Here is a 22,741-nt window from a genome sequence, read left to right on the forward strand (position 1 = left end):
CTTTTCAGTAACAATTAAAAACTTTTTCTCGTATAAAAACAGAACCAAATGTTTATGCTTTGGATTTTACAAAACATTTTAACAAAATTTTTCAATTTGTTAAACAACAAATTGCTTTAATAGATATAATTAAATAACATAAGTGTTTTTTATTTGAGTTCAGGAATTTCTTTTTCGATATATTTCTTCTTTTCTTTTGTTTTTATATAAAGAAAACAAAGTTTATTTTTATTATAATGACAATATGATCTTATATAGTTGAATTTGTTTTTGTTACTTTAAAGATTTGTTTGTTTTTTTATAATAACATCACATTAATCAATCACTTAATTTTAACAAAAAGTAGTTTTAAACTTATGTTTTACATTGTTTTCTTGTTTAGTTTTATTCACTTTGTTATTATTTTTCTTGATTTTTTCTCTTATAAGTTTAATTTAGAAATCTTGATAATAGGTTGTGTTGGTTGTTAAGAATAATTTGCAAATTTAATTGTTTAATAAAAAAAAAATAACCAAAAGTAGGTCGGTAATGCTTATTACATAGTTTGATTGAATAAATTAAACAAATTTTTAAAATGGAAAAACTTGAGTTAGTTTTCCTTCAAAAAGAGAAACAATTTAACATGATTTTTTGTTTAAATTGGGTGGGTGTTTTTTACAATATTTGCTTCTTTTTAACAATAATATTTTAAGGGGAAAATAATTTTTTTTGTTTTTTTTTAATAGAAATTTTCTTAATTTCTTTGGATAATAAAAACAAATTATGATTTTGTAGAAAAAAAAAAAAAAATAGAGTTTCATAATTATTTTAAAATTATATAATGATAATAGATTGTATGTGTTATTAAAGCAAATAATAATAAAATTGAAATAATAATTTATGGCTTACAAGAATGAATATATAATTTTGAAATAAATTTTATTAATAATTAATTGTTTTTTATAGATTTTATAAATTTTGTTTAAATAATAATTTTAAAAATACAAGATTTAAAAAAAGGAGTTAAAATGCTGGATTTATGTAATTGTATTGCCTTAACTTTTAATTGTTTATATAAACGTAATAAGTAGAAGAAAACACTACGTTTTATATTTTTGTAGAATAAAGCTTTTTTATGTAAAAACTTGAAAATTCAAGAATATTTATAAATACTTTTATCGAATGTTTCCAAGCACAAAAACAATTTATAATTTAAAATAAATAAAAAAGCTGTTTTGGTTTTTTAGTTAAAATTTTAACAAATAGTTTAACTTTTCAAAAAAGCTTTTTTAATTTTTTTTTTTTCAAAAATATTTTTTTTTTGTTTTCAAGTATAAAATACTCTTTTAGAAAAAGCTTTTTTGAAAGTTATTTTCGAAAAGCTCTTTTGAGAGTTCTTTTTTTCAGATTTTTAAAAATATTTTCTTTAAAAAAGCCTTGTTCCAGGTCCTGTAAAAAAAGCTTACGTGTATTTTTTTCAAAAATTCCTATATCTTAAAGTCTTTGCGAAAAGCTACTTTAAGAAAAATTTGTTTGAAAGAGTTTCCTTCAAAAAAAACTCATTTAAGAAAAGCTTTTTTCAAAAAGCTCCTTTAGAATAAAACTTTTTTAAAAAGCTCCTTTAGAAAAAGCTTTTTTACAATAAGATCCTTTAGAAAAAGCTTTTTTACAAGAAGCTCTTTTAGAAAGTTTTTCCAAAAAGCTGCTTTAAAAAAGCTTTTTCTTTAAGATTTTTTATAAAAATTCCTTTTGGAAAAAGCTATTTCTTTAAGAGTTTTTATAAAAGCTCCTTTGGAAGAAGCTTTTTTTAAGCTTTTTTAATAAAAGCTCCATTGCAAAAAGCTTCCTCCAAAAACTGAATTTTAAAAGGATTTTTCTTAAAAAAAATAATAAAAGCTTTTTTTAATAGTAAAGAAAAACTGTTTAAAAATCTTTAGAGCTTTTTTAACTTTTCTTAAAAACTTATCGAAAAAACGTTTTTCTAGATAAAGCTTTTGAAAATCTGATCTCAGAGAGAATCTCGTTGAAGTTTCTTTATAAAAAAACGTTTTTATACTTTTAGAAAATTCCAAGCTTTAAGAAAAAAGCTTTATTTTTTTAATAACTTATTACTTAAGCTTTAAAGCTTTTCCTTTAATTATAGCTACCGTTTGTTTAGCTTAAATCTAATCATTTAGATACTTTAGAAGTCTTTTATGGCAAAGATAAGTTTGATACTTTTTGCTTAATTGCAGATTTAGAAATAAATCTTCCTTAAACTTTAATAATTAAAGCTCATTTTAATAGACAAAGTCTTATGTCTTTTATAGCAAAAATAAGAAATTAAAACTAAAAACTTCCTATATGATCCAGCATTTGTAATTCTAATCAAAATTTAGGAACTAATGCAAAGAGATTCAAAAATTTGCTACTTTTAAAAAACTTTCTGTGAAAAGCTTTTGTGTTTCTTTATAAGCTCTTTTTGCGTATTTGTTTAAAAGCTTTTCTATGCTTCTGTCGAATATAAAGAAGAAACCTTGATTTTCAAATGAACATGCAAACATAAAACCTTAAAAAAAGCCAATTACAAAGAGAGAGAAAGTATGGTGTTAAAGCTTTTAAAAAAGCTTTACTTGTTAATAAAATTCTTCAAGCTTTAGCCATCATTTGGTTTTAGTTTTAACATGGGGGTGATAGGGGTGTGACACACAACATAAAGACAAATGTTCAGCTTTTATTTGACAATTAAAAGCCTTATTTGTATAAGAGAGAGAAAATTTAGGCAAAAAAAGAAAAACATTTTGTAGTTGAACTTAATTTATTAAATTAAACAAAAACTTTAATGAGTTTAATGTATCTATTCGTAATGAAAATGTGATGATTTTGAAAATATGCCACCCGCATGAGAAATGAATGAATGAAATAAATTTAAAACAAAAATAATAAAACAGGATTTTTTTCGGTTTTCTTTTTTTTTTCATTTTTTTGGTTATCATTCTTTTTTTTCGTAACATTTTTATTCGACAAAATATATTGTATTTGTTTTTGTATATATAGTATAGCAATTGTTTTTGTTTTCTTTCTAAACAATAGAAACATTATTTCAATTAAAGCTTTTTAAAACAAGAGCTTTTTTAACTTCTTTTTATGATTTTTTTTTCTTAAAGATATTTTAACAAAAGCTTTTCACATATTAAAGCTTTTCTTTTTTTAAAAAACTCCTTTTTTTAAAGTATTGTTTTGTTTTAGATAGAGAGAGAAAGAGAGGAAGTTAAAGAAAATTAAATTAAAAAAATTTTCAAAAAATTAGAACAAAAAATAAGTTTAAAGTAAGAAAAACTTTTTTTAAAGATTTGTTTATAAAAAATTAAAACAAAAAAATTTTGTGGTAGAAAAAAAAATTAATTCGGAAATTTTGTTTAGATTTTTAGAAAAGAAAAATCTATTATTTCTTAAGTTTTTTTTTTAGGGGGAGGAAAGTAAGGGACAAGGGGGAGCAACATAAAACAAAATGTTGTTCTCTTTTTAGCCACTGGCGGTAGCCTGTTGTTGGCAATATTCATTGGAATTATTAATTAACAAATCGTTGCCATTGCGTTGCAATTGCTGATGATAATGAGTGGGAGCAGGGGCAACATTTGTATTATTCATACGTTGCAAGCGTCGTTGTAGCAACAAACTTTCACTGGGTGGTGAGAGACCAATGCTTAAGGGAGTACCATTATAATCCATATTATTGGTAGTATTAGAGGGGAAACGTCCCGAACCTATACGCTGAGGATTAACACGATACAAAGGCTGCATTTGGGGTTGCTGAGAGAAACACTTGCGCTGCTGATACATTTGCTGGGTGGGCGAGTTGCGTTGCATATTACAATTGCGCACCGAAGAATAGATGCAATCATTGCGCCAGTTGCGTATTTCGGGAGATGTTTTAAAAGAGGAGTAGTGTTGCTGCTCATTATCCGAAGGAGGTGTACCGCCACTACTACCACCACTATTATGGCGATTGCTATTGTTATTATTATGACAAAAATTGGGCATCATATATGGATTGCTACGTTGTTGTTGCTGCTGTTGTGGTGCCTGTATCGGCTGTTGTTGTTGTTGTGTACCACTGTGTGAGAAACTGCCCAAATAATTACGATTCGGATTGCCATAGTAATTGGCAGCATTATTGGGACGATATTTACGATATGATTGATTGTCTAAGTTTTTGAAATTTTTTATATTATTGGAGTTGTTAATATGGTTTAAATTTTGCTGTTGTTGTTGCTCTGGTATTTGTTGATTATTACGTTGACGCCAATTTTCTATGGGTTGTTGCTGATGTTGTTGTTGTTGTTGCTGTTTCAAATTGTTCGAAATATAGCGCTTGTGTATATCCTGTTGCTGCTGCTGTTGATACTTCGAATATTGCCTTTGCCGTTTGGAGTAATTGTTATAGAGAAAAGGCTTTTTGAAAACATCTTGTTTTTCATCTTCATCTTCCTCCTCTTCCTCTTCATCAAAGTCTTCTTGTGGTTCCTTATTGTTATCAGTAGCAAAATAAACCGTGCGTGTTTGATTAAGAGGTGATTTACGTTCTTGTATTAAAGGCTGCTGTTGCTTATTGGGGGACTTTAAGATAGAAGCTTGGGTAGGAGCTGTATAGACTTTAGTTTTCTTCATTTCTTCTTTTTCTTCGTTATCATCATCATCATCATCATCTTTAGCATAAATTTCTTGTGGTGGGCATTTAATTACATTAATGCTAGGTACATTAAGTGGTACGGCATCGTTTTGCTCCTTAAAAGCTTCTTCATCTTTCTTATCCTTTATCTTAACATCTTCATTATCTTCATCATTAACTTTCTCTTTAGTTGGTTTTTCTTCTTCATCATTATCATTAAGATTATCCTTATCATTTTCATTGATTTGATCAATTTTATGTTTATTACCAGTCTCATCAATTACATCAGGTAGCATTGCCTTTAAATCACTAATACTTTCCAATATTTCGTTAGTTTTGTTTTCATTTTTATCATCAACTTCTAGTTCTTTATCGTCATAAACAACTTCTTCCTTGGCATAATCCACTTCATCTTCTTCCTCCTCATCATCATCGTAATCATCTTCTTCATCGCCTACATAATTGCGTTGATATTTTTCATTTTCCTCATAATCTGGATTATATTCATCATCGGAATCGTTAATCCAAGAACTTTTGTAAACACCATTACCCTCCACCAAGTGGATTTCTGGTTCAGGAGCCACAAATGAGGAGTTTTGTTGATGATAGGTATCTTCTTCCTCATCTTCATCACCTTCATTATCGTAATCATAATCATCTAGATCACGCCAATTGGTACGATATTCCTCCTCGTCCTCCTCATCTTCTTCATCACCATTATAGTATGAACGCCAATCGTTGCGCTCCTCTTCTTGATTCACATCTAAACGACCGAAATTTTCCAATACTTCATCATCTTCGTCTTCATCGTGGACATTTAAAATGGAAAAGCCACCAGAACGTGATCCTGCTGAAGTATTAAACACCGAAGAGCCGCTGCGTGTACTGCCACCAGGGCCGCCAGCTACTCCATTACCGCCTGCTCCTCCTCCTCCTCCTATTCCGCCATTAATGCTGCCATATTTATTAATTGATTGTCTAGTACTTATAGTACTGGGACGTCCATAAGTTGAACGATTGCGACTGGCAGGGCCGCCCGCCAACAAGGATTTGGAATTAGTAGAACGATTTTTCTTAAAGCTAGAAAAATCAGGATTTGGATCAACCCCATTTTGAGAGGGTTGATAAATATTAGGACGTTCTTTCATATAGTCGTAGCGCATGGAGAAATGTTGTAATATAACACGCTTCACAGCCATAGCAGATTCAGCAAATTGTGAAATTTCACGTGCCGATTGATTGCTACAAAATTAAAAAAAATATTTTTAAAATTTGACTTCTTTAAATTTAACATTTAAATTTCTTACTAACCGTCTTATATTTCCTGGTGTCCTTAAAGCTTTACGTCTATTTTCCATTCTCTTACTATCTAAAGGTTCATGTTCGGATACTTTTATCCAGGGATGATTTAATACCGCCTCAGCACTTAAACGCTTAGGTGCCTCCTTAATCAATAGGCCGCGTATCAAATCTTTGGCCTCTTCGCTGATATCATCCCATTCAGGTTCGGGGAAACAAAAATGTCCTGGTAAATTGAAAAATTATTAGAATTTTTTCAATACAAATTTGTTTCTAATTCCGCCTACCTTCTTGTATAGACTCAAATAAAAGTTCCTGACAAGTGCGACAGTTTTCACCACGATTCCAGCCACAATCCTGTTCACAATTACCCGAAAATGGTGGATAACCACATAACAATATATAGGCTATAACACCCAAGGACCATAAATCACAACGTTTGTCATAGTAATTGGCTTCGCCGACAAATAGATCGACCACCTCGGGGGCCATAAATTCAGCACTGCCAACCTAAAACAAGATAACAAAAGAAAGATTTATTTATTTAGTAAATTGAGATTTGTTTTTTTCTCTTATTTCCTCCACTTACCGGTGTCAATAGCTGTGGCGTTGCCGCTGGCGATGATATATCCGTGGTGAATTTAATGCCAGAACCCAAATCAAAATCACATATCTTAATCGGACACAATTTATCCGGATAAACGCATAAAATATTCTCTGGCTTGAGATCACGATGAGCTATACCCTTCTTATGTAGGAAATCCAAACCAGAAGCGATTTCCTTAATAATCTGAGCAGCCTCATGTTCCGAAAAACAAATATGCTCCTGAATGCGAGTCAACAGAGGACCACCGTTGATTTTCTCAAAAACTAAATAAAACTTTTCATCATCTTCGAAAAATTCAATCAATTGCAAAATACCAGGATGACCCTGACAATGATGGAATGTTTCCACTTCGCGAAAAACGCGAGCGCGGGCATGACCGGGAATTTTATCAATCACCTTGACAGCATACTCTAAATCGGTGTAGATGTTAACACACGTCTGGACCGAAGCATAAGCGCCTTCGCCCAATATCTCGCCGGTAAGTTTATATAACTCTGTGAGAAAAAAAAAAAAAAGGAAATTAGAATCACTATAATATAAAAGGGTTGTTGCAAGTTTCTCTACCTTGAAATGTAGACGAGTGTAGAGATGAAGAGGTACGCTTCTTTTTACGTCTTTTCTTTTGCATCTCCTCCTTATGGCGATTGAAATTGGCTTGACGCTCAGTTTCGGTCATTTTTAAAGCCTCACTAGATTCATTGCCCGATACATCTTCGCTGCTATAGCGTGTAAGTTCATTATGGCCACCTGGAATTAGATAAAAACAACAAATAGGGAAACAAATTAGTTATCATGTTGTGTTAATAAAAACAAATTATACGCATTATAATCAATGGAAAAATTAACTAAACACCCACTCCTTATTCTAAATTTGATGGTCACGCTTTTGTCAAAAAATCAAAACAAACAAAGAAATGTAAACAAAAACAAACGATTCCCTTTTCAACCTCTAAATATATGGGCATTTCCATGCGAAAAACTTTTGCATTTTGTTCTTAACTATAGACTAGAAAATAGTCTATAGACTAGACTATTGATTAGGCTATAGACTAGATTATAGAATAGACTTAGACCAGACTATAGACCAGACTATAGACTAGACTATAGACTAGACTATAGACTAGACTATAGACTAGACTATAGACTAGACTATAGACTAGACTATAGACTAGACTATAGACTAGACTATGGACTAGACTATAGACTAGACTATGGACAATACTATGGATTAGACTATGGACTAGACTATAGACTAGACTATAGACTAGACTATAGACTAGACTATAGACTAGACTATAGACTAGACTATAGACTAGACTATAGACTAGACTATAGACTAGACTATAGACTAGACTATAGACTAGACTACAGACTAGACTACAGACTAGACTATAGGCTAGACTATAGACTAGACTAGACTATAGACTAGACTAGACTATAGACTAGACTAGACTATTGACTAGACTAGACTAGACTAGACTGGACTATAGACTGGACTATAGACTAGACTATAGACTAGACTATAGACTAGACTATAGACTAGACTATAGACTAGACTAGACTATAGACTAGACTATAGACTAGACTATAGACTAGACTAGACTAGACTATAGACTAGACTATAGACTAGACTATAGACTAGACTATAGACTAGACTATAGACTAGACTATAGACTAGACTATAGACTAGACTATAGACTAGACTATAGACTAGACTATAGACTAGACTATAGACTAGACTATAGACTAGACTATAGACTAGACTATAGACTAGACTATAGACTAGACTATAGACTAGACTATAGACTAGACTATAGACTAGACTATAGACTAGACTATAGACTAGACTATAGACTAGACTATAGACTAGACTATGGACTAGACTATAGACTAGACTATGGACAATACTATGGATTAGACTATGGACTAGACTATAGATTGGACAATAGGCTATAGGCTAGACTATAGCCGATAGTCTAGCCTAGACTATAGACTAGATAATAGACTATACTATAGACTACACTATAGACTATACTATAGACTATACTGTAGACTACATATATACTAGACTACGGACTACACAATCGGCTATAAACTACCGCGCTATGGAAATGCCCATATGTATAACATATTAAAAACATATTTTGGTTTTAAATTTGATTAATTTATCTACCTAAAAATGCGGTCATGTATTTTAAGAAAGTGAAAACAAAAGATTAAATTTTTTTTAATAAAAAATATAAATACATAGTATGTATTTAAAAAAACAAGATCAAAAACCTTAAAAGATGAATGTTCTTGTTACAAAAACAATAATTTATGTTTTTCTTCATTAATCTAAAGATAAAGATATACTTTTATATAACAATTTGAAAATTTACATTAACTGGACATTTTAACCTCCATCAGTTTAAATGTTCATTTAAAATGTGTTGTTTTTTTTTTGCCATTTGTTATGCATTTTTTATATATTTATTTAAACTTTTTTTCTGTTATTATTGTAGTAATGTTTTTTGCTATGAAAAAAAAAGGAAAAATACTGCGCAGTTTTAAATTAATATTATTACAATTGAAATAAGATACATTTATTTTATTTTATTTATTTTTATTTTCTCTATACAAAAAAAAGAAAAAAATAAATAAAATAAAAATATGTATAAATGCAATTGAATGTGTTTTTTTTTATTGTAAATATAATTCTTGTGTGATCGCCATCGTTTAAAACTAAAACTGTGTGTGGTTGGGGTGGTTGGATGTATGGATGGTATTGATATTGATGGTGGGTTATATAAAATGTTTAATGTAAAAATAAATTAAGAATTGTAATTACAAGATTATGAAACAATAAATTATTTTAACAAATGTTTTGTTCGCCTTAATTAGCAAAAAAATAATAAAAGATAAAAAGGTATTGAACTCGAAAGAGTTTAAAAATATTGGCTTCTTTTCAAAAATGAAACATTTCCAGTTTTGAACATTTTTTGGCAAACTTCCTGAATTATAAGAAATTTTTTTATTATTTTATTATATAAAATCTACAAACAGCTTAAATTTACAGAAATTGAGAATAATTAACAATTTCGAAAAATTCAAACTTAATTTCGAAATTAGCAAAATGCACAAATTTTACAACTTTTCGAAATATTTAATAATTTCTTGAAATATAAAGCAATATACGAAAAAAAAGTATTCGAAATTACAAAAATGGAAAAATTTTCATAAATTTTTTTTTTAATAAATTATTAAAAATAATCATTTTTGATTGATAAATTAATGAAATTTTAATTTCAAAAACGCAAAAGTAAACAAAATACATAATTTTGGGAACAAAAAGTTCATAAATTTCGTTGAATTTTTTTCACAATTTTATTTTATTTTTTTTTTTCATTTTACAAATCATTGAACTTTGCAAAAAAATATACACGCTTTTCTAAAAATTTAAAAAATTTCAATTAAATTAATTTTTAAAATTATAGACTATTGAAATAGAAATAATAATAATTAAAACAATTTAAAATTTATAGTTTTTTTGACCGCTTTTTCTTAAATTTCTAACACAAAGAAAATTAATTATAAATGTCTAACATTTTGTAGAATATTCAAATGTAGAACAATATTTAAACAAATTGTTTGGCGTGTTATTTGGAAAAATTTCCCATTTATATTAAAACAAAAGAAAGTATAAATTTTGTTTAAAATTTTACAATATTTTTCATCGATTTATTTATAAAGAAAAATTATTACGTTTCAATAAGAAATTTTTAAGAAATAAAATATAAGAACATGACATGTTAAAATCGAACAGATAGATAGACAGACAGATAGACAAGACAAGGCAGACAAAAAAAAGAACAGAGTGATAAACCAACCAACAAGTGGAAATATCAGACATGGAAAATTAAGTAGTTAAGTACTTTTTAATTCCGAATAAATACCGCTGTACACCCTGATAGTCTATAGTCTAGTCTATAGTCCAGTCTATAGTCCAGTCTAGTCCAGTCTATAGTCTAGTATAGTCTAGTCTATAGTCTAGTCTATAGTCTAGTCTATAGTCTAGTCTATAGTCTAGTCTATAGTCTAGTCTATAGTCTAGTCTATAGTCTAGTCTATAGTCTAGTCTATAGTCTAGTCTATAGTCTAGTCTATAGTCTAGTCTATAGTCTAGTCTATAGTCTAGTCTATAGTCTAGTCTATAGTCTAGTCTATAGTCTAGTCTATAGTCTAGTCTATAGTCTAGTCTATAGTCTAGTCTATAGTCTAGTCTATAGTCTAGTCTATAGTCTAGTCTATGGTCTAGTCTATAGTCTAGTCTATAGTCTAGTCTATAGTCTAGTCTATAGTCTAGTCTATAGTCTAGTCTATAGTCTAGTCTATAGTCTAGTCTATAGTCTAGTCTATAGTCTAGTCTATAGTCTAGTCTATAGTCTAGTCTATAGTCTAGTCTATAGTCTAGTCTATAGTCTAGTCTATAGTCTAGTCTATAGTCTAGTCTATAGTCTAGTCTATAGTCTAGTCTATAGTCTAGTCTAGTCTATAGTCTAGTCTATAGTCTAGTCTATAGTCTAGTCTATAGCCTAGTCTATAGTCTAGTCTATAGTCTAGTCTATAGCCTAGTCTATAGTCTAGTCTATAGTCTAGTCTATAGTCTAGTCTATAGTCTAGTCTATAGTCTAGTCTATAGTCTAGTCTATAGTCTAGTCTATAGTCTAGTCTATAGTCTAGTCTATAGTCTAGTCTATAGTCTAGTCTATAGTCTAGTCTATGGTCTAGTCTATAGTCTATAGTCTAGTCTATAGTCTAGTCTATAGTCTAGTCTATAGTCTAGTCTATAGTCTAGCCTATAGTCTAGTCTATAGTCTAATCTATAGTCTAGTCTATAGTCTAGTCTATAGTCTACTCTATAGTCTAGTCTATAGTCTAGTCTATAGTCTAGTCTATAGTCTAGTCTATAGTCTAGTCTATAGTCTAGTCTATAGTCTAGTCTATAGTCTAGTCTATAGTCTAGTCTATAGTATAGTCTAGTCTATAGTCTAGTCTATAGTCTAGTCTAGTCTAGTCTATAGTCTAGTCTATTGTCTAGTCTAGTCTATAGTCTAGTCTATAGTCTATAGTCTAGTCTATAGTCTGGTCTATAGTCTAGTCTATAGTCTAGTCTATAGTCTAGTCTATAGTCTAGTCTATAGTCTAGTCTATAGTCTAGTCTATAGTCCAGTCTATAGTCTAGTCTATAGTCTAGTCTATAGTCTAGTCTATAGTCTAGTCTATTCTAGTCTATAGTCTAGTCTATAGTCTAGTCTATAGTCTAGTCTATAGTCTAGTCTAGTCTAGTCTATAGTCTAGTCTATAGTCTAGTCTAGTCTATAGTCTAGTCTATAGTCTAGTCTATAGTCTAGTCTATAGTCTAGTCTATAGTCTAGTCTATAGTCTAGTCTATAGTCTAGTCTATAGTCTAGTCTATAGTCTAGTCTATAGTCTAGTCTATAGTCTGGTCTATAGTCTAGTCTATAGTCTAGTCTATAGTCTAGTCTATAGTCTAGTCTATAGTCTAGTCTATAGTCTAGTCTATAGTCTAGTCTATAGTCTAGTCTATAGTCTAGTCTATAGTCTAGTCTAGTCTATAGTCTAGTCTATAGTCTAGTCTATAGTCTAGTCTATAGTCTAGTCTATAGTCTAGTCTATAGTCTAGTCTATAGTCTAGTCTATAGTCTATAGTCTAATCTATAGTCAAGTTTATAGTCTAGTCTATAGTCTAGTTTATAGTCTAGTCTAGGGGAAAGTTAGTTTAGTACTTTCAAACCTTTAACGTACTATTTTTGTTATAAGTTAGTACTATTTCAAAATTTCAATTTTCCATGCCTGGAAAGTATAGTAGGCCATCATCAACATCATCATGATCAAGAGCATCACCATCATAACATTTCAGCTGATGGCGAATGACGCACATGGAAAAAAGTTCATTTCATTTTAGTTCATTCAAAATAAATTAAATGTCTTATTTTGAAATCTCTACTCGTAAAGATTATTTTGTATACAAAAAAGTACTGAGGGCCGTATTACCTTAGACATGATCGAATAAACTTTCCTATTGAAAACGCATTTCGATATCAAAATTAAGCTAAAATGTTCTAGATTTCTTGTCCAATATCGTATGCCATCATTTCAAAAAGGAAAATTACAATCAATTCTACTCGTTCATGTAAGTATGTGGTAATAGGGCCCCCCTTATAGTTTGGGAGTGGTACTGTATAAAAGTACTGTAGCTTTCATTATTTGCTTAATACTGTCAAAATTTGTTTTGTGAATCTATTATTTATTATTTTGTTTATTATTTTTATAAATTTTGTTTTTGCACTGTCTATAAGTTGAAATGGCCTTAAAAAGTGTTTGATTATTTACTTGTTGTGGGGTTTTGAAAAGAAAAAAACTTAAGATTAGGTTTTGTTTATTTCACTTTTTTCCTAATCTATTATTATCATTTTTTGCCAGACTTCAATTTTATTAATATAAAATTATTTATTGTTGGTTTTTAATAAGTTTTTCTAATTTTTATTATTCGTTTATGTTATCAGTACACCATTTCCAAAAACAAAGAAAACTTTTCACAACTTTTCAGATTTAGAAGTTTTTTAAGAAAATATCAACTTTTTGGCCTGAAAACATGAAATATATCACAAAACGATATAAATGTGATGATTTAATTCTCTATTTCAAGGAAATAGTGTTTTAATCATAATTTTTATAAACAAAAAAAAAACATTTTTTCTTTTGTTACGGTAGGACTATAAAACATTTCTTTCTTTATTACAGAATTTTGTTTTCATTTTCTATAATTTTTTATTATTTTATTGTTCATTTTTTTAATATTTATTAAGCTTTTTTATTATCTATGACTTTATACCAACAGCCTTTAACGAATAAAAGAAAAAAACAAAGAAAAAAAGTTCATTGCATTGTTTAGAATGCACAATTGCATTTCTAATGATGATGATAATAATAATAATACTAAAACATACAATCAATTGTGGGTCTGTTGTAAAGTTCTCTGTCTCTACACAAAGCCACTTAACAAACTCTAAAAATAAACTATATTTTTGTTCTTGCTACCCAACGAAACGATAGTAAACTTTCAACGTTTTATGTTAAAAAAAGAAGAGTTTAAACTATGAAAAATATATGAAAAAAAAATTGCTTTATAAATAAACAACTTAAAGCGATAAATTAGCATAGAGTGTCAAGGAACTAAAATTATAGAGTGTTGATAAAAAATACAACAATGGGTGCATCGATGGCAGAAAAACAATAACAACAGTCATTAACCCAAACTCATGGTTAAAGTTTGAAAATCCAAAACTTTATTGCAAAATTAAAAAAAAAAAAAAAAAAAAAAAACAAGTTTTCTTAAGATTTTCTCAAAAAATTATTGAAAATTTTTACGAAAACTATTTTCGAAATTTTCGAACATGGAATTTATGAGCTTAAAATACAAAATTTTGTAAATAAATGCAAGATATAGTTGAAAACTGTTAAAAAATTATAAAATTTTAAAATTTTTCAATTTCGAAATTAAGTTCGAATTTTCGAATATGGAATTTTTGTTTTGAAAATACAAATTTTTATATAATAAATAACTGAAAACACAAAATACACTCAAAAACTGTTAAAAATTGAGAAATTTTCAATTTCGAAATAAAGTTCGAATTTTCGAGCATAGAATTTTTAGGCTTAAATGCTTAAAAATTTTAATTATTTTTTACTTAATAGCAGAAAATCTGTTATGAGGAAAAATTTGAAGGAAATTGCAAAATTTTTAATTTCGAAATTAAGTTCGAATTTTCGAAAATTGAAATTTTGGGTTTAAAAACATGAAATTTGAACAAATAAATCCCAGGAACACATAATATTGTCAAAAATTGCTGAAAATTAGGAAATTTCAAATATCGAAATTAAGTTCGAATTTTCGAACATTGAATTTTTTGGTCTAAAAACGGAAATTTTTAGTATAAAATTGCCAAAATTAATTTAACATTTGAAAACTGTTAAAAAGTTAAAAATTTTCAATTTCAAAATTAAGTTCAAATTTTCGAACATTACATTTTTTGGTTTAAAAACAAGAAATTTTAACAAAAAATGAAAATAACACATAAATAAATGTGATAAAATTGTATGAAAATTATCAAATTTGCAATATCGAAATTAAGTTCGAATTTTCAAACATTGATTTTTGTGGTCTAAAATGGAAATTTTTAGTATAAAAATTATAATAATTGATTAAACATTTGAAAACTGTTAAAAATTTAAGAATTTTCAATTTCGAAAATAAGTTCGAATTTTCGAACATTGAAATTTTATTCTAAAATCAGCAGAATTTTACACACAAATTACAATAATACATAAATGTGATAAAAATGTATGAAAATGATCAAATTTGCAATTTCGAAATTAAGTTCGAATTTTCGATTATGGAATATTTTGGTCTGAAAAGAGAAATTTTTAGTATAAAAACTGTTACAATTAATTGAACAGTCGAAAACTATATAAAGTTGCGAATTCTGAAATTCGAAAGTAAGTTCGAATTTTTGAACATTGAAATTGTTGGTCATAAAATGGAAAATTACGCTAAAGATCGCTATAATACATAAATGTAATAAAAATGTATGAAAATTATCAAATTTGCAATTTCGAAATTAAGTTCGAATTTTCGAATATTGAATTTTTTGGATCGAAAAATGGAAATTTTTAGTATAAAAATTGTAATAAATAATTAAACAGTCGAAAACTATTAAAAGTTGAGGAATTTTCAATTTCGAAATTAAGTTCGAATTTTCGAACATTGAAATTTTGGTCTAAAGTCTGCAGAATTTTACACAAAAATTGCCATAATACATAAATATGACAAAAATTCATAAAAATGAGCCATTTGGCAATTTCGAAATTAAGTTCGAATTTTCGAACATTGAAATTTTTGGTGTAAAATATCCATTTTTAGCATTTTAGTAATAAAAATTTAAAATACAATTGAAAAATTTAATGTTTCCCTTTCTAAAAGCAAAAAATTGTATAAAATTTGATATTTTTCTTGTTTTTGCAAATTATAATTTATCTTTTAGTTTATTTTTTTTTAATTATAGCTTTAGTTAAGTTCCTTGAAACTTTCCAAGTGTGTTTTTTTATTTGTATTTATTTAAGATTATTTGTAGTTGTTGTGTTTCAGTTTTGCGTATAATATAAATCGATTAGAACTGTAATAAAATAAATTATCTTTTAATGTTTATCACTTTTCATTTTGTGTTTTTAATATTATTTATGAATTTTTTTTTATTTTTAATTTATTTCATAAAGAAATTAAATTCTTGATTATATGATTTTGTATTTTTGTTGCTTTTTTTTGCTATTTTAAATTTATAATTAGTGATGTGATAATATAAATTGTATGTTTATTTCGAAATTCGAATGCGCAATAAATTAATGTTACAAAATTCTTGTTATTCACTTTTTCTTTCTCTAGGTTGGTCTTTGACGTTCGCTATTTTTTCTGCTTATTCTTTTTGCTTGCTTCTAATGAATACTATTCAAAAACATGCTATTTTTTTTTGCGTTATTTACACTTTATTTTGAATTATTTTTTTTTTTTTTAATAGTATTCATTTATTTATTTTTCTTTGTTATCTTGAAAAACCTTCTCTTGTATATTTAATTATTTTATCTAAAATTTATTTAAATTAATACTAAATAAAAAAAGAATAGAAAAAAACCTTCAAATTTGTAAACATTTAGTAGAGAATAAAAAAAGACCTATTGATAAATCCTACGTAAGCGTAAGATTTATACTATTAAAAAAACTGTTTATTTTTTAATTGTAGTGCTTGCTGCTGCTGGTGTCCCGCCCAGTGTATTGGTGTGAGTTTAATAAAATCTTTTGCACAAATGTTATTTTTTACAAAGTGTGAATATTTGAAAAAAAAAAAAAACTGTTTCGCTAATTTGTAAACATTACTTTAAAAAAGGCCATTAAATAATATAAACAATTTAGCAAAAGGGGAAAAAATTAGCCGGCATTTTGCTAATGTGTTTATACACAAAAAAATATATATAAAAAATTGGCCGGTTTACACTAAATACTTTGAACTAAACAATAAATTAAATAAATCTACTAAATAATTAAAGAAATGTGTTAAAAACGTAATAAAAATTTTATGAAATCTATTGGAAATTTCTAAAACTTTTAAAAACAATTAAGAATTTACTGTTAATTGCATAAACATTTAAGAAATTTTCGAATATTGAAATTAAATTTGGTATTTTTCTAGAAAAATTCTTAATTATAAAAAAAATTGCTAAAGATTATCAAAATTTGTAGAAATTTGTAAAATTTCATATTTCGAAATTAAATTCGAATTTTCGAACATTGAATTATTGCAAATAATGACTGTTTAACACGGTAAGAAGGTGTTAGAAAGAAAAATTTAAGGAAATTGTTAAATTTACAATAAATTTTAAATTTCGAAATTAAATTCGAATTTTCGAACATTGAAGATTTAGGCTTAAAATAACAAAAAAATGAAACTAATTCTGGTTTAATGCAGTAAAATGATGGTAAAATGAAAAATTTCAGGAATATTATAAAATTTTACAGTTTCGAAATTAAAATTTAAAATTTTAGAACAAAATTTCTTAAATACAGCTGAAAATTACGATATTTTAAAGAAAATGTGAGAAATTCCAATTTCGAAATTAAGTTCGAATTTTTCGAACATTGAATTTTTAGTCTCAAAATAGCTAACATTTAAACTAATTCTGGTTTAATGCAGTAAAATGGCGCGAGAATTAAAAATTTTAGGAAAAGTGTAAAATTTTGCAATTTCGAAATTTAAAATACAAAATTTTTAATCAAAATATCTTAAATAGAGCTGAAAATTACGATATTTTAAAGAAAGTGCGAAAAATTACAATTTCGAAATTAAAATTGCAAAAATTAAAACTAATTCCTTTTTAATACTATTGGAAGGTGTCCAAATGCATAATTTTAGAAAATTCTAAAATTTAAAAATTTCGAAATTAAGTTCGAATTTTCGAACATAGAATTTTTAGGCTTAAAATGCCTAAAAATTAAAACCAATATCGGTACAATGCAGTAAAATGATATCAGCAGGAAATATTTTAGGAAAATCCTAAAATTTCGTGGTCTCGAAATTAAGTTCGAATTTTCGAACATTGAATTTTTAAGTTCGAAATACAAAATTTACATTAAAATTTGTTAGAAACTTTTTACTACGGCAAAAATTTACAAAAATTTAAAGAGAATGTGTAAACTTACAATTTCGAAATTAAGTTTGAATTTTCGAACATAGAATTTTTAATCACAAAATGCCTAAAATAAAAACTAATTTCTGTTTAATCATGTAGGAAGTTATCAGAATTCAAAATTTTAGGAAAATTTAAACTTTTGAAATTTCGAAATTAATTTCGAATTTTCGAACATTGAATTTTTAGACTTAAAGAACCAAAAATTAAAGTTAATAGCGGTTTAATGCAGTAAAGTGGTAACAGAAGGACACATTTTAGGAAAATTGTGAAATTTTGTAGTTTCGAAATTAAGTTCCAATTTTCGAACATTGAATTTTTAGTCTTTAAACGCCTAAAATTAAAACTAATTTCTGTTTAATGCTGTAGGAAGGTGTCCGCATACAAAATTTTAAGAAAGCTGTAAAATTTTGAAATTTCGAAATTAAGTTCGAATTTTCGAACATTAAATGTTTAATCACAAAATGCCTAAAATTAAAACTAATATCTGTTTAATGCTGTAGGAAGTTATCAGAATGCAAAATTTTAGGAAAATTCTAAAATTTTAGAATTTCGAAATTAATTTTGAATTTTCGAACATAGAATTTTTAGGTTTAAAATAACAAAAATTGAAACCAATTCCTTTTAAATACTTTAAGAAGGTGTCTGAATGCAAAATTGTATCAAAATTGTAAAGCTTAGAAATTTAAAATACAAAATTTTTAATCAAAATATCTTAAATAGAGCTGAAAATTACGATATTTTAAAGAAAGTGCGAAAAATTACAATTTCGAAATTAAAATTGCAAAAATTAAAACTAATTCCTTTTTAATACTATTGGAAGGTGTCCAAATGCATAATTTTAGAAAATTCTAAAATTTAAAAATTTCGAAATTAAGGTCGAATTTTCGAACATTGAATTTTTGGGCTTAAAATAGCAAAAATTTAAACTAATTGCAATTTAATGCAGTAAAATGTCATCAGAATGAAAAATTTTAGGAAAATTCAAAAATTTTAGAATTTCGAAATTTATTTCGAATTTTCGAACATGGAATTTTTAGGTTTAAAATAACTAAAATTGAAACTAATTCCAGTTTAATACATTTAAATAGTATACAAAATTTTGGGAAAATTATAAGATTTTGTAGTTTCGAAATTAAGTTCCAATTTTCGAAAATTGTGATTTTCGGCTTAAAATACAAAATTTTAAATAAAAACTAACAAAAACTCTTGATTATAACTGAAAATTACAAGAATTTAAAAAAAAAGTTCAAAAATTTTAATTTTGAAAATTAGTTCGAATTTTCGAACTCAAAATTTTTAGTTTCAAAATAACAAAAATGTTCAATAACTGTTTAATATTGAAAGAAGCTGTCAGAATATAAAATTTTTAGGAACATTTTGTAATTAAGTTCGAATTTTCAAAAATTATAATTTTTTACTTCAGAAGCCAAAACGTTTAAATCCATTTTCTGTTTTTTTTTATTTAATAGGAATTTTCTAAGTAATATTTATTTCTTTATTCTTATTATTCTCATCTTTTAGGAAAATTTTGTGAAAATTTTCCCAAATGACTGGCAAATTTTCTTTATTTATTTAACTAAATTAACAGATTCATCATAAATGTTTAAAAATAAATAATTTTGTTTTTAGTCTCGTGTGTCTATTTTTATATAGAAAGTTTCATTTACTTTCTAAGAAATTGAAAATTAAGAAATTAAATGAATTGTCACTTTTACATTTTCACTTTTTCTGAAAATTAAAAATAAAAATTTTACACTTAAAAATTTTCATTGAAAATTTTAAGCAAAACATGAGAACTAATAAAGAAGAAATTTTAGCAAAAATTATAAATTTTCTTGAAAATATTCACTTTCTTGGTAATAATCTCGATTGTCTGGAACCTTCCTGATTTGTATTTGTAATTGAACTTTTCAAGTTGTTTATATTGTGATATTTAGCAGATTGTGGGGTCTGCAGAATACACTTCTAATCTAAAGTGTTTTATTGTTTTATCAAACTGATTACAATTGTTTTCAATTGTTGAGTTTTTATCTCAATATTATTTTTTAAAATTAATTACTTTCTGTTTTATGTTTACAAATAAGATTATTTATATTTATTTTTAATTTATTATATTTTTTTTTAACTATTAAACAAGTAGTAATAAGCTTAAATTTATTACTAATAATAAAACTATAAAATTTAGACACTTAACAGACATTTTTTCCCAGCAATTTTTTAATTATTTGTTAAGAAGTCTGTCCTTCTTTCTTTAATTTAAACAAATAAAGAAAATTTTCAAAAATAAAGATACTAAATTATTATGCATAACTTTAAAATTAATTCAAATTTTTATTATGGTTAAAAATACTAGTTAATAGCAACAACAACAATTAATAAATAAATATAAACACTAAATAAAACTACAAATAATCAAATTAAAAACGTGCTTTGCTAGACTCTCATGTGTCCTTGATGTGTTTTGAAAAAAAAAAGTTTATTTTATTATTATTTTGTTAAACACATGTTTGGTTTATATTTTGCTGTTTTTTTCCTCCTCTATTTTAGACGTACTAAATATAAATATAAATTTTATTTTAAAAACAGAAAAAAAATCTCTTCCTATTAATTTTCTCTTTGTTTCGTACTAAAAACAAAACTTTTTTTACTTTTTATTTATTAAATAATATATATACAAAACAGAAGAAAACATGCTTTTGTTTTTGCATATAATATTTATTATAGGAAGAGGAAGAAAAAAAAAATAAAGAAAATCACAAAATGACAATAATAACAGAAAATATAATAAAACGTTATTTATTTTTTTACTATGGGACTGTGTGTAATTTTACTGTAAATTACAGACCAAGTTGGGATGTTATTAAATAAAGTCCAGTAATAACAGTAATAAAGCAGTTATGTATGAGAAACATAGTCGGGTCCATAGTCTAGTCTATAGTCTAGTCTATAGTCTAGTCTATAGTCTAGTCTATAGTCTAGTCTATAGTCTAGTCTATAGTCTAGTCTATAGTCTAGTCTATAGTCTAGTCTATAGTCTAGTCTATAGTCTAGTCTATAGTCTAGTCTATAGTCTAGTCTATAGTCTAGTCTATAGTCTAGTCTATAGTCTAGTCTATAGTTCTAGTCTATAGTCTAGTCTATAGTCTAGACTATAGACTAGTCTATAGTCTAGTCTATAGTCTAGTCTATAGTCTAGTCTATAGTCTAGTCTATAGTCTAGTCTATAGTCTAGTTATAGTCTAGTCTATAGTCTAGTCTATAGTCTAGTCTATAGTCTAGTCTATAGTCTAGTCTATAGTCTAGTCTATAGTCTAGTCTATAGTCTAGTCTATAGTCTAGTCTATAGTCTAGTCTATAGTCTAGTCTATAGTCTAGTCTATAGTCTAGTCTATAGTCTAGTCTATAGTCTAGTCTAGTCTATAGTCTAGTCTATAGTCTAGTCTATAGTCTAGTCTATAGTCTAGTCTATAGTCTAGTCTATAGTCTAGTCTAGTCTAGTCTATAGTCTAGTCTATAGTCTAGTCTATAGTCTAGTCTATAGTCTAGTCTATAGTCTAGTCTACAGTCTAGTCTATAGTCTAGTCTATAGTCTAGTCTATAGTCTAGTCTATAGTCTATAGTCTAGTCTATAGTCTAGTCTATAGTCTAGTCTATAGTCTATAGTCTATAGTCTAGTCTATAGTCTAGTCTATAGTCTAGTCTATAGTCTAGTCTATAGTCTAGTCTGTAGTTTAGTCTATAGTCTAGTCTATAGTCTAGTCTATAGTCTAGTCTATAGTCTAGTCTATAGTCTTGTATATAGTCTAGTCTATATTCTAGTCTATAGTCAAGTCTATAGTCTAGTCTATAGTCTAGTCTATAGTCTAGTCTATAGTCTAGTTATATAGTCTAGTCTATAGTTTAGTATATCGTCTGATCTATAGTTTAGTATATAGTCTAGTCTATAGTCTAGTCTATAGTTTTCTAGTCTATAGTGCATAAGTACTAAGTCTAGTCTATAGTCTGTCATTAGTCTAGCTCTAAGTCTAGTCTATAGTCTAGTCTATAGGTCTAGTCTATAGTCTAGTCTATAGTCTAGTCTATAGTAGTCTATAGTCTAGTCTATAGTTAGTCTATCGTCTTAGTCTATAGTCTAGTCTATAGTCTAGTTCTTCTAGTCTAGTCTATAGTCTAGTCTATAGTCTAGTTAATAGTCTAGTCTATAGTCTAGTCTATAGTCTAGTCTATAGTTCTAGTCTATATTATAGGTCTATAGTCTAGTCTATAGTCTAGTCTATAGTCTAGTCTTTAGTCTAGGACTAGTCTAGTCTGTAGTTTAGTCTATAGTCTAGTCTATACTCTAGTCTATAGTCTAGTCTATAGTCTAGTATATAGTATTATCTATAGTCTAGTCTATAGTCTAAACTATAGTCTAAACTATAGTCTAATCTATAGTCCAATCTATAGACCAGGCTATAGTCTATAGTCCAGTCTATAGGCCAGGCTATAGTCTAGTCTATAGTCTAGTAAAAAAGATTGAAAAATTGTTATTTTAATCTCTAGAAATATTTTTCCTATGAGTCATCACTTAATTATATTTTCCTTTCTTAAATTATAAAAACATTTCCTTAGAATTTTCATAATATTCCATAATGTCCAGAATGGAAAATTCCCCTTAATATAAATTTAGTCATTAAGCCCGTTAGAAGAATCATTTATTTATTTAAAAAACATTGAACTTTTGTTTTAGCAATTAAATAATAGATGTTATTATGAATTTTTTGCATTATGATGAAATATTTCTTAAAAATTGCAGAAAATTTCATAAGATCTTTAAAACAAACAAGAGTATCTTTTGGCATATGAAAAATTTTCATTTGTTTGACATTTCACACTGACAGAGTGTGTGTGTTGTTTGGGTA

The 22,741-nt window shown here is 26.9% G+C and overlaps 1 protein-coding gene across 3 annotated transcripts in view; it reads right to left on the reverse strand.

The window, feature by feature from the left end:
- Window positions 1-3,351: 3,351 nt before the first annotated feature.
- Window positions 3,352-22,741, reverse strand: part of LOC119607067 (probable serine/threonine-protein kinase fhkB) — a 41,788-nt gene continuing 22,398 nt past the window's right edge. For all 3 annotated transcript variants that reach the window (XM_037960807.1, XM_037960808.1, XM_037960809.1), the window contains 5 exons: window positions 7,101-7,283; window positions 6,519-7,030; window positions 6,217-6,439; window positions 5,942-6,155; window positions 3,352-5,872 (listed from right to left, as the gene is read on the reverse strand). In XM_037960807.1, the coding sequence (XP_037816735.1) occupies window positions 3,484-5,872; window positions 5,942-6,155; window positions 6,217-6,439; window positions 6,519-7,030; window positions 7,101-7,283 (3,521 nt within the window). In that variant the 3' untranslated portion in view covers window positions 3,352-3,483. The remainder of the gene's footprint in view (window positions 5,873-5,941; window positions 6,156-6,216; window positions 6,440-6,518; window positions 7,031-7,100; window positions 7,284-22,741) is intronic.

This window comes from Lucilia sericata, unplaced genomic scaffold (genome assembly GCF_015586225.1).
Source record: "Lucilia sericata isolate MDLA Ls3-8-SP2 unplaced genomic scaffold, ASM1558622v1 Contig000652F_arrow, whole genome shotgun sequence".
Taxonomy (NCBI): domain Eukaryota; kingdom Metazoa; phylum Arthropoda; class Insecta; order Diptera; family Calliphoridae; genus Lucilia; species Lucilia sericata.